Genomic DNA, 11,253 nt, shown 5'->3' on the forward strand with positions numbered 1-11,253 from the left:
TTTCTTCTGTTTTACCCGCATCTTTAAATTAGTTACTTCTAATTATTTTTCATTTTTCACCTTGAATTTTTTTTTTATAGTATTATTAATTATTTTTTCCGGGTCGAACACAAACAGAGTATTTGTCTCCGAGTCTTTCTTTCTCTCTCACAGCTGGTTATGGGGCTTTCAGCTTTGGGTTGGGTGTCAACATCTTCATATTCATGGAAGCAGCTCGCTCGCTCGCCCTACTTTTGATAATATAATCATCATCGATTCATTCATTCATTCATTCATATCCATCCATCCAAAATCCTCTCTTTCTCTCTCTCTCTCTCTACTGTAATTTCCTCACAGATCTTCTTTCCTTGTAATAGATGCAGTCATAATCTCTCTTTCCCTATTGTTTCTGTCTCTATCTCATACCAGATCTAAATCAATTTTTCCTTCTCCCAACCCATGTCTTCCTTTCGTCCAGATCCGCCGATCAAGATCCATCCAGATCCATACTCTTTCCTATCAGGAATCGATCACTTCGACAGACTACCCGATTCCATTCTCCTCCTTATCTTCAACAAGATCACCGATGTCAAAGCCTTGGGTAGATGCTGCATCGTATCCCGCCGCTTCCACACTTTAGTCCCTCAAGTCGAAAACGTAGTCATCCGCGTCGATTGTGTCATCTCCGACGACGATGCATCCGCCGCCGCCGCCGGATCTATCGACAAGTCACGCAGCACCTTCTCAAACCTTATCCGTCTCGTTTTCGGTGGAATCGTTAGGCCGATTCAAGCCTTGGGTCAACTATTATCATCGAAAAGATCAACCTTGTGTTCAACTTCCTCCCTGTCAGTTGGTGGTGGAAATTCATCTGGAATCGATGAAGATCTTCATCATGGAGGCGTAACCCATCACTCCCCAACTCAGGTTTTGAAGAATTTCAACGAGATTCGTTCCCTTAAAATCGAATTACCAAATGGTGAACTGGGTATTGAAGATGGAGTTCTTCTGAAATGGAGAGCGAATTTCGGGTCAACTCTTGATAACTGTGTGATTCTCGGTGCTTCCTCTGTTGTTTATCCTAATAAGCATGAAGAAATTGTCAACAATGGCGATGTGTTTTGCAATGGTGGATCTGGAGATGATAATGGAAGCATACCTGAATCGTTTTACACAAATGGAGGTCTGAAATTGAGAGTAGTATGGACTATAAGTTCACTGATAGCTGCTTCAGCTAGGCATTATTTACTACAACCGATAATTGGTGATCACAAAACATTGGATAGAGTTGTATTAACAGATGGAGATGGACAGGGAGTTGTGAGTATGAACAGGGGTCAGTTGGAGGAGTTAAGAGTGAAACCATTGTCGGCTTCTTCAGCTTCAAAGAGGACACTTGTGCCTGCATTGAATATGAGACTTTGGTATGCACCAGTAATTGAATTGGGAGATGGAACAGTGATGAAAGGTGCTACTTTGGTTGCAATTAGACCAAGTGAACATCATCAATCTGATGTTGTTTCATCTGACTTGTCTTGGATTTCATCTGCATTTGATGATCATGAATCATATGGGTTAGCTGCAAAGATGCTTGTCAAAAGAAGAACTTATTGTCTAGAGATGAATTCCTTTTAACTGCAATATGTTCAAGGTTGGTTGGATTAATTGTCTGAAATGTTTGGTTGATGATTTTAGTTTTTATATTAATGACATGTTCTTCATGATACAGGAAAATTGAAGATGGGATGAGATGAGATGAGATTTGGTTGATTGAGGAACAAAAGTAATGTGAATATTTTTTTAGGAATTTACCACTCTTGTTTTATTGTTCTTTGTTATTGTTCTTTGTTATATCAGTATATGTCTTGAACTTAGTATTATTATTATTATTCTGTTTTCCAGTATCTTCAAAATGTTTGTATTATTACAAGTCTTAAACATTAAAATAATAAAAATTGAGTCATGCATTTTAGTTTAAATTTTTTGACTTGTTAAAAATTATTTTTAACTTGTTTCAATTATTTATATATATTTTTACCTTTTAACATATATTTTTTTTAACCATTTAACTTATTTTTTACTGTTTAATATATATTTTTATTCATTTAATATTTTTTGAATGACTTAACATATATAAATATATAATAAAATAAAAATTAGAAAACCAATAACTTTATCATAAGAGTTACACTTATTCTTTAATGTTAGCATAGAAAAGAATACTAAAATTAAAAATATATATAGGTTATTCTCTAGGTACTCAATACCGAATAGTTCTAACCCGAAATTGAACCGATTCAAACTAATTAGTTCCGACTCAAAATCGGACTGATTCAAATTTAATGCCCAAACACAACAAACTAAATGTTCAAAACCAATTAGTTCTGACTCGATATCAGGCTGATTCAAACTAAATGCCCAAACACAACGAATCGATAGTATCTTATTCAAACTAAATGTTCAAAACCGAATAGTTCTGACTCGAAATCGGACTGATTCAAACTAAGTGCCCAAATTCAAAACCGAATAGTTCTTACCCAAAATTGGAATAATTCAAAATAAATGCCCGAAAGGTTGATAAGTGTTTAAGCCATAAAAGGTTTTAAGCCTAGGACATTGAAAAGATGGATTGTGAGAAAAATGTATGATTTGATTCATACCTAATTGTTAGCTTTTAATTTTACCCGGTGCAGCTATTCTAAATAATTAAAGACATAATTAGTATTTTGTCACTTCAATTTTATCTTTAAAAGTCAACTTTATTTAATATTTTTAATAACAATGGATGATGTGTATTTCATGAATGAATTAAAAAAAGAAAGAAAAACAGATGTTTACATTACACTACTACTAAAGCAGCAAATTAAGGAAAGATGGATCAAAAGCATTTCAAACAATCAAGATCTAAAACAAACAATATTAAAATAAAATAAAATAAGAGCTAAATTAATGTATGAAATATGATATGGATGACTGGTTTAGGACATGTTTAAGATCAGAAAAGACATGTTATGTTCTTCATTCCTTACAAGTTTAATTCAAACATGTGTTTAAAGTAAACCATTGATTTCTCATGTCCTAGTTCCCAAACATAAATGATGCATAGTATGACAACCTGATCAGATCATACTTAAACCTAGTACAGTATAATAACATCTGATCATGAATAACAGATGTTATATGGATTATGGGGTATTTATAATTATAAAGATAGATAGTATTTGAAGAGGAAGGAGGAAGTTGCAAGATATATTGTTTGGATGAAAATATTATTAGTCTTTGGGGACGAAGATATCATCATGATATTCGTATTATGATGAGCAGGATCATGTTCTTCATCATCTTCATCGTCTTCAAAGATGGTGTCTAACATGATAATCTTTGGTGTTGTTGATCTAATTATTCTTTGTTTGGTGACCAGTACTGTCACAAACTGCCTAGGTACTGCTTTCGTCTCTGTAACAAACCTCCTTGCCATGCGAGTGTTAGCCACCATAGCCATAGTGTGGACTTAAACTGTCTGGTTATAAAGAGCTAGAGAAGTTTTGGACACGAGCAAGGCTTAAAGGCTTACGTGACCTCATATTTATACTTGATATAAGCTTCAAGTATAATGCAGGTTAGAGCTTTGAGTGGTCCTAACAGATAGATAAATAGATATCCAGATAATGCAGGTCTTTATCTGTTTGTGCCGCCTTTTGCTTTTACAATTAATTGCCCTACTTTCCTTCCTATCTCCCATATTTAGCAGAAGAATACGTAAAAAGTGGTGCAATTAATCTGGTAGGGTTTTGGATAATACAAAGAGAATACAATAAGTACCTTTCAAAGCTCGATCTGCATTCTTATCTGCTGTTATATTTGAACTGATAGATATTCTCTATCTCGGATAGTGACATTATAGTTAAATTAAGTTATAACTTTGCCCTGCTGAGTAGGGCAATTGATTGATTGATGACTTCAATCCAAATATAAACTTTTTCAAGATAAGTTTATTTAAATTCCATACAAATAATCTCATGTCTCTCTTTTATTTATTGTATATTACTGAAATCAATCTAGTCAATGCTTCTATATATTATCTAATCCCTCCTGGCCATGTCCATTCTCATATCAGTAAAAGATATACTTTATGTTTAATTTGTTAGGATTATTCTGAGATCAATACAAGGATCTAGACTTACTCTAATCTTAACAGCTTGTCTATTGCACTTTGGTTGGGTAACACAAGAACGACATGTGTAAACGCGAATGCATGACTAAAGGTAAAAGTAATGAACAAGATGGTAAAGAAGATAAGATTTATCGAGGTTCAATCAACAATACCTAACAGACATGAAATAATGGTTCAAGTGATCCCAGTTTATCACATCTCTATTTATAAGAGTACATAAAGTGGACTAAACTATTTTTAAACCTAAGTCACATGACTATCGTTTTAGCATATACCAGTTCGTATCCTCATTCATTGTCATTCATGAACAGGATTTTGGGGGACTCCACTAGGTCTCCGTTGGAATTGATTGGGTAATGTCTGGTTAGATTTTGGGGTTTCTGGGAGGCGTGGATTGAAAATTGCAAAGGAATGAGGTTTGACAAGAAGTGGGATATTGTTCCAATTATATTTTGGTGCAATAGGATCAGAAGGAGAACTTTCTAGCATAAGGCCCAGACCCACTAGGCTCTTGACTAGCACCATCTTCATGGCATTGGCCCGAGGTGAGAAGTGGGATCACCTTGTGTAAGGTTTAGTAGAATTGGGGATCAACTGATAGGGCTCTAAATAGAATGTAACCGCCTTTAGATTGATTAAATTAGCTAATATTAATCCACTAAAAGGGTATTTTAGGTTGTTAAGTAAGATGTTATGAGACAACATACAAGCATCACACAATATCATTCAAATACAATTCAACATAAGCAAGTGTGATCGGTCTCCAATTGCTTTTAGTTTTCATATTGTGTTTGTTTTGTTTGAATGACTGGTTTTCTAGTGGAGCTTTTAGGGTTTCCTAGAAAGTACATCAAAATCGAAGACTCTGTTACAACAAAACACTTCTGATTAACTTTATTTAATTTAATGCACACTAAATGAACTCTTAATAGCACAAATCATCAAACCAAGCATGCTAAGATTTACATTAACCTACATCTAATGATGTAAAGTTTAATACAGATAATCAAATGGAGGAAACTAATTAAAGATGTTTATGGTACAAAACCTCCAGATCCATATGATTTATCTGTTCATAACTTCATATACACACAACAGTACAAAATCTTTACTATTTTATATTGCGGTTTCTGTCCGATCAATCAATGAAAGTTTTCTAGTCTTTCATGGATTCTTTATTCGAAAATGTACCTTACTTGAGCACTAGCAGAGCAGTATATATATGATGTTGGAGCTGAACTTGCATCCTCTTGCTGAAAAGACTAAACATCTTCACATATAAATGTTGCCCAGGCTTCCTGTGACCACAATTGACAGTACAAACAACAAGATAAGTGAATCAAAGATCCAATTCAAACAAGTTGAATGACAATATTATGAGGTAATCATTACCTGAAGAATAGCAAAAATCTGTTCTGCTATATATTTCTGAGTGAATGTGGACCCTCTTTGTTGAACTTTGTCCGGATGCAAGCATAAAATTGCTTTTTGATAAGCCTTCTTAACATGTGAATTCTCGATAAGGGCTGTTATCGGGATTTCCTTCCAGCCACTGTTTTCCCATAGGATCTACATTGCAGTCGAGGAATGAACATACAACGTTATTCAATTAAAAACTTGTAAACTGTCTTAGAGACTTACATGGTGCAATGTTGAGAGCAATTGACGGATGCTAGTTTCTTTACCAACTAACCATTCCTTTATACCTGCATCTAAGAGCTGGAGCTCTCTCTGCATGATTTATATTTCATTAAAATCTGCAGAAAACACGAAGATTGAATGAAATTATACCTCAGGGGATGACAAGTTTTTGTAGCTGATAATCTTTGTATCAGACAATCCATTGGTAATTGGTGATCCTGCAAATATAGAATTGAGTTTCTCTATAATTTGGAGGTGTGAGTTAAATTATCAGGCAATAATAGAATCTCACCTTTAGGGTTAGGAGATTGATTCTTTTCATCTTCTTCCTTTCGACTAACTGAGTAGAATTTCTCTTTGGCCCAAGCAATGGCTTCATCAATACCATACGCTTCTTCAGTCCCTTCCCTACGGTCAGAATTGATCTCGATAACATAGGAGCTCATATCCTCGTCATCTTCTTCCTCCTCCTCCGGCAATGGTTCATTCGCCATCTCTTGGCATAGAGATGAAACGAAAGAAGAAGAAGACGAAGAAGACGAGTTGAGTTCAAGGTCATCAATGAATACCTTGAAACTTCCATTAGAATTCGGATCAAGGCTAATGGTTTCTGGTGATGTAAATTGGTGATTGAAATAGGAATTAGGATCTGAGCCATGTTGTTCAGGTTTCTCCGGGATACTTGCGGTTGAGTTCCATCTAGGCGGCGGTACATGTATGGGCCTGCAAATTCAAAAGCAAATGTACAAATTGGAAAGAGCTTGAGAGAAACGACGTCGTCTTATGAAGATAGAAAGTAAAATCAATGGAGGATCTAGATTCGTAACTCGTAACTCGACACTCGTAACTCGTAATTCTATTCTGCACAGTAACCGTCAGCCAGAGTATACAGAAGCAGTTACGAGTGAGTACCTGATCTTCGAGGTGATAACAGAAAATGCGACGTTGTTGATGGTGATTGCTGGACGGAGAGGACTCGTATCATCGGAGCTCAACATTGATGAACAATTAGACTTAGATTTCGAGTTCGACGACTTCGCTAGCGATTGCGATTGCGATCGCGACCTCGTCATTCGTATTTCGTCTTCCTTCGCAAATATATGTCCGTAGAAATCATCCACGCTTGTTTCTAATCGGCTCGAACGCGGAATCCTTAACTCCGGCAAACTCCTGCTGCTTCCGGAGGACCTAATTGGAGTCACAGTCTCCGGGATCTGGAAAATATCATCATAGAATGATGAAGAAGACGGACTAATGAAGTCTCCATCGCCAGATAACTGGTGTCGCAGTACGTTCATCGGCGGTCCGCCAAAGACGTCGCTGAAATCCTCAGGATCTAGAGGTTGTGAATAGGAACGCCTTCCAGGTATCTCCTTAGTCGACCACATCCGATCAAGGCTCGATCGAGGCTTCACTGACGTCGACACTCCCATTCTCATCTTCATCCGCCAGAATCCATCCATTTCGCCGGAATGCTTTGCCATTGAACAACCGCAGTCTGTCTAATTAATCCCACTCTTTGTGTTAACTCATCTCTCTTTGATCTCTTGAGTTGTTTTATAGACAACATGCATGTATAATACTCCATTATGGAGTAATTCTACTTATAACTTATAATATCAAATGACAATTATTTTAAAGAAAATAAATATATCAAATATATTTGAGGGTTATTCATGTTGTAAATTTTATGAAAGTTATGTATGAAAAAAAAGTTGCTATGTTGTTATCGTATATGTCAGCGACCAATTTGAATTGACAATTCATTACTTTTATATTGTTGAGGGTTAACTAGCATCTAAATTTTTTTTGTGAAATATTAATGGGATTCCCTAAGTGCTGGTGCTGCTAGGGTGTAAACGAGTCAAGTTGTTTGTGAGTAGCTCAGTCAAAACTCGGCTCGAAATCGGTTTGACCGAGCTCGAGTCGAGTTCGAGTAGCTCAATTATAAAATCGAGCTCGAGCTTTATATTTGTTGTTCGAGTAATTCGCGAGTAACTATTATATTATATAAATATATAACCCAAAAAAATTCTAATTTCTTACACCATTCACCACTTTCATTCTCAAACCCTTAATCTCTCTTCTTCTTCTAATCTCAAACAACAAACTCATCTCTTCTTCTTCCATTCCTATTTTCTCATCTTTTCATTCCCAAATAGTCAAACTCATCTCTCTCTTTTCTTTCCATTTCCAAAAGGCCAAACACTATCTCTCATCTCCTTCCATTTTCAAACAGCCAATCCCTTCTCTTTCTTCTCTTTTGTACATCTTTCAGATTATTTCTCCATCAAAAGACCTTGAAGCATCTATTTTTTGGATTCTACTATTATCGGAGCAGCTTGTTTATTGCCTTCACTAATTTATATTTTGAATCTGGTAGAATTTGAAAATCACTATATGATAGTGCATCATATTGCCAAACTTATAATATTTGTGATGAAATCTTTTAAATATTTAATTTCGTTTGTAATTTCTAAATGAGATGTTTATGATTAATGATTACCTTTAAATTATGTTATGCTATTTATATTTCTTATTCTTAAATAATGTGATTATATATGTGTAGTTTGTTAAATATATATTATATTATGTTTGAAATATTATTTAGTAGTAAAATATAATTTTAATTAATAAAATTTAATTTTTGAGTTCGAGCTCGAGTAGCTCGAATTGTAATCGAGCCGAGTTCGAGTATAAATTTTGGTACTCGATCAAGTTCGAGTATAAATTTTGATAATCGATCGAGTTTGAGTTCGAGTATTTACAATGCAACTCGAGTCAAGTTCGAGTAGTATATATGGTACTCGACTCGACTCGTTTACACTCCTATGTGTTGCCCGAGTTACCATCATAATTATTTTTTGGTGAACTATCTAGTTAGAGAAAAATTGTCGAATATTCAATAATTATAGTCGTCTGATGCGTATTATTCATAATATTATTATTATGACACTTTTTGAGACTCGTTCTAAAAAGTCGGTAGAGTCGGTTTGGAAGTTAATAGTTCTTCTCGAGGACATGTCATGCTTTTATAATTTTGAAATTATTATTATAATGTCATGTTTTTTCGTTGTGCTTAAACAATTTTTTCTAGTAAGTTAGTGTCGTAAGTGTCACGACGAAATTGAATCGGCAACTCAATTATTTTTATATTGTCGATGCGTGACTAACATCTCAAGTTTTTTATGGAGTGCTACTAGGATTTATTAAGCTTAAACGTAGATATTTAGGTTATAATCATAATTATTTTCTGATGGACTATCTGATTGGAGAGAAATCGACATTTTAATGATAGTAGACATCCGATGATGCGTATCATTATGATGATATTATTACGACGCTTTTTGAGTTCGTTTCGAGAAGTCGGCGAAAACGGTCTGTGAGGAAATCATTTTTCTCGAGGACATACAAGCTCGATATATAACCTATTATTGTGTTACATGTTCTTTTTTTATGTCATTCTTTGTCGTTTAATACGTTTTTTATTTATCATTTTTAATATATATGAATCATTTAAAAAAATCTATAATATCAAACACATTATTATTAGCTTTTTGAATAAACCAATTCTATAAATACAAAATAAGCTCAATCAAACTAATCTTATAATATATGAAAATATTCTTCAACCCTTCATTTATTTTCTTTAACACTATTTTGTTTTTTTCCTTACTTGAAAAACAAATCTACATCATTACATCTTTCTATCCAAAAGCTCATGATCACTATCAGAGTGTGATTAGTTTTTTTTTTCTTTTCTTTTATAAATGGACCCAGCACTTATAATTTTTTTTTTCTTACAAGTTAGTCACATTTATGAGCATAAATTTAACCCAATGAAGTAATTTTAAGTGTAAATTACTTTTTGTTTGAGAATTGATAGGAGAATGAATTTAAAAAAGAGAGTAACGTGATATAATACGATAAAATAAAATATATTTTTTTCTCTTCTCTTAATTTTTTTTCCATTTTTCTAACTTAACCAATAAGGTGATGTCAAATATTCTATTTCACATTTTCCCCCAATTTTTCCTCTCCCTGTCACTTCTGTTTCTTTATATGATTATAAGATATAATTTATGATTTAAAAATAAAATAGGTTTGTATACTATTATAAGTTAATGAATCAACCATATCATGTTGATTGAGAAGTAAAAACATTTCATGCACATAGAGGATGTATAGAGCATGTACAAATAATATTCTAGGAATATAACAACATGAATAAAACTCCAAACTTGTTTTAAAACTTTTATTTATAATAAAGGGTATACTACAAACCATAAATCTTATTTTTAAGGGGAAAATATATTGTCGTTTTATTTATTTATTTAAAATAATATTAATCTCCAATAACGTACAGATCACTTTTTATAGTGAAAAATAATAATAAAGAAATCACAATAACCCAAACTTGAGGTCATTTCTCAACAACTCATCTTAGGCAACAAAATAATAATGAAGCACCAAAATATAATAATTCACAAAATGTGTGACAAACTGAAATTGGAAAAATCTATATTGAAATAGATTGTAACTCTCTTTTTTATTTTTTTAAATTAGCTTATTTGGCTAATTTTTATGTATTACAGATGTTGGGGTTCTGATATTTCCTTTGTAGGGTTCTATTAGGGTGTTTTTAAGTAGAATTTTATATCATTATTTAAACACTTAATCCCATGATCTCTATACTAAATTGATAAGATCGTTCAAAGAAAAATATGTGTTGATGCGTGAACTAGTTATAAGAGTCACACTTGATGCTCCTAAGTCCACATCAGTCCACACGAGCTTGGTTAAACCTTCTTTCCTTCTACTCTTTGCGGTTAAGGTAACGACTTCAAGGACGAATGAATAAGGCATCAATCACTATTACTTGATTGATCGAAAGATGATAATCTCAAATGACTTGCAATACTTTTCAAAAAAAAAAAGTGATTGTCTCTGTACTTCACAAATACTAAGAATAAGTAAATGCGTTAAGTCTCACTTTTCTGTCTCTCACGTTCTGTTTGTCCTAACAAAAGTTGTGGTATCATTATCATATAAAATGCTCTAAAAAATTTAGAAGAGAAAGATCAAAATATTATAACTCATTCCTTAGTTAATTTTTAATTATATATTATATTATATTTTCATAAATAAATAATATATTCTTAAGATCTTACCATCCTAATTAAACTATTTAATTATATATTATTTATTTATAAATACTTAATATTTTTTTAAATTGTAATTTTATAATTCAACTCCTTTAATTATATATATATATTATATTATTTTATTCCATAAATAAATAATATGTTTATTATTAATAATATCTAATATATTTATTAATAATCAATCATTATTTTCTTTATTTAATCCATCAACTTTTATTGTGTAACCTCAATCGAACTCAATTATAATAGTTATAGGTTTTACACTAAACTCCAAAATAATTTGATTAAATTATC

At 32.9% G+C, this 11,253-nt stretch overlaps 2 protein-coding genes across 2 annotated transcripts; one reads left to right on the forward strand and one right to left on the reverse strand.

Annotated features, from left to right (window-relative positions):
• Nucleotides 1-250: 250 nt before the first annotated feature.
• LOC124912338 (F-box protein At5g46170-like) lies at nucleotides 251-1,948 on the forward strand. Its single transcript, XM_047452948.1, has 2 exons — nucleotides 251-1,630; nucleotides 1,709-1,948. The coding sequence occupies exon 1, from the start codon at nucleotides 439-441 to the stop codon at nucleotides 1,612-1,614; it is 1,176 nt and encodes a 391-aa protein (XP_047308904.1). The 5' UTR covers nucleotides 251-438; the 3' UTR covers nucleotides 1,615-1,630; nucleotides 1,709-1,948.
• Nucleotides 1,949-5,091: 3,143 nt separating this feature from the next.
• Nucleotides 5,092-7,312, reverse strand: LOC124912242 (auxilin-related protein 1-like). Its single transcript, XM_047452809.1, has 6 exons — nucleotides 6,707-7,312; nucleotides 6,087-6,517; nucleotides 5,945-6,012; nucleotides 5,795-5,884; nucleotides 5,546-5,722; nucleotides 5,092-5,451 (listed from the first exon to the last, which is right to left on the reverse strand). Exons 1-6 carry the CDS (start codon nucleotides 7,276-7,278, stop codon nucleotides 5,416-5,418), a joined length of 1,374 nt encoding a protein of 457 aa, XP_047308765.1. The 5' UTR covers nucleotides 7,279-7,312; the 3' UTR covers nucleotides 5,092-5,415.
• Nucleotides 7,313-11,253: the final 3,941 nt, after the last annotated feature.

Source organism: Impatiens glandulifera, chromosome 8 (assembly GCF_907164915.1).
Source record: "Impatiens glandulifera chromosome 8, dImpGla2.1, whole genome shotgun sequence".
Taxonomy (NCBI): Eukaryota; Viridiplantae; Streptophyta; class Magnoliopsida; order Ericales; family Balsaminaceae; genus Impatiens; species Impatiens glandulifera.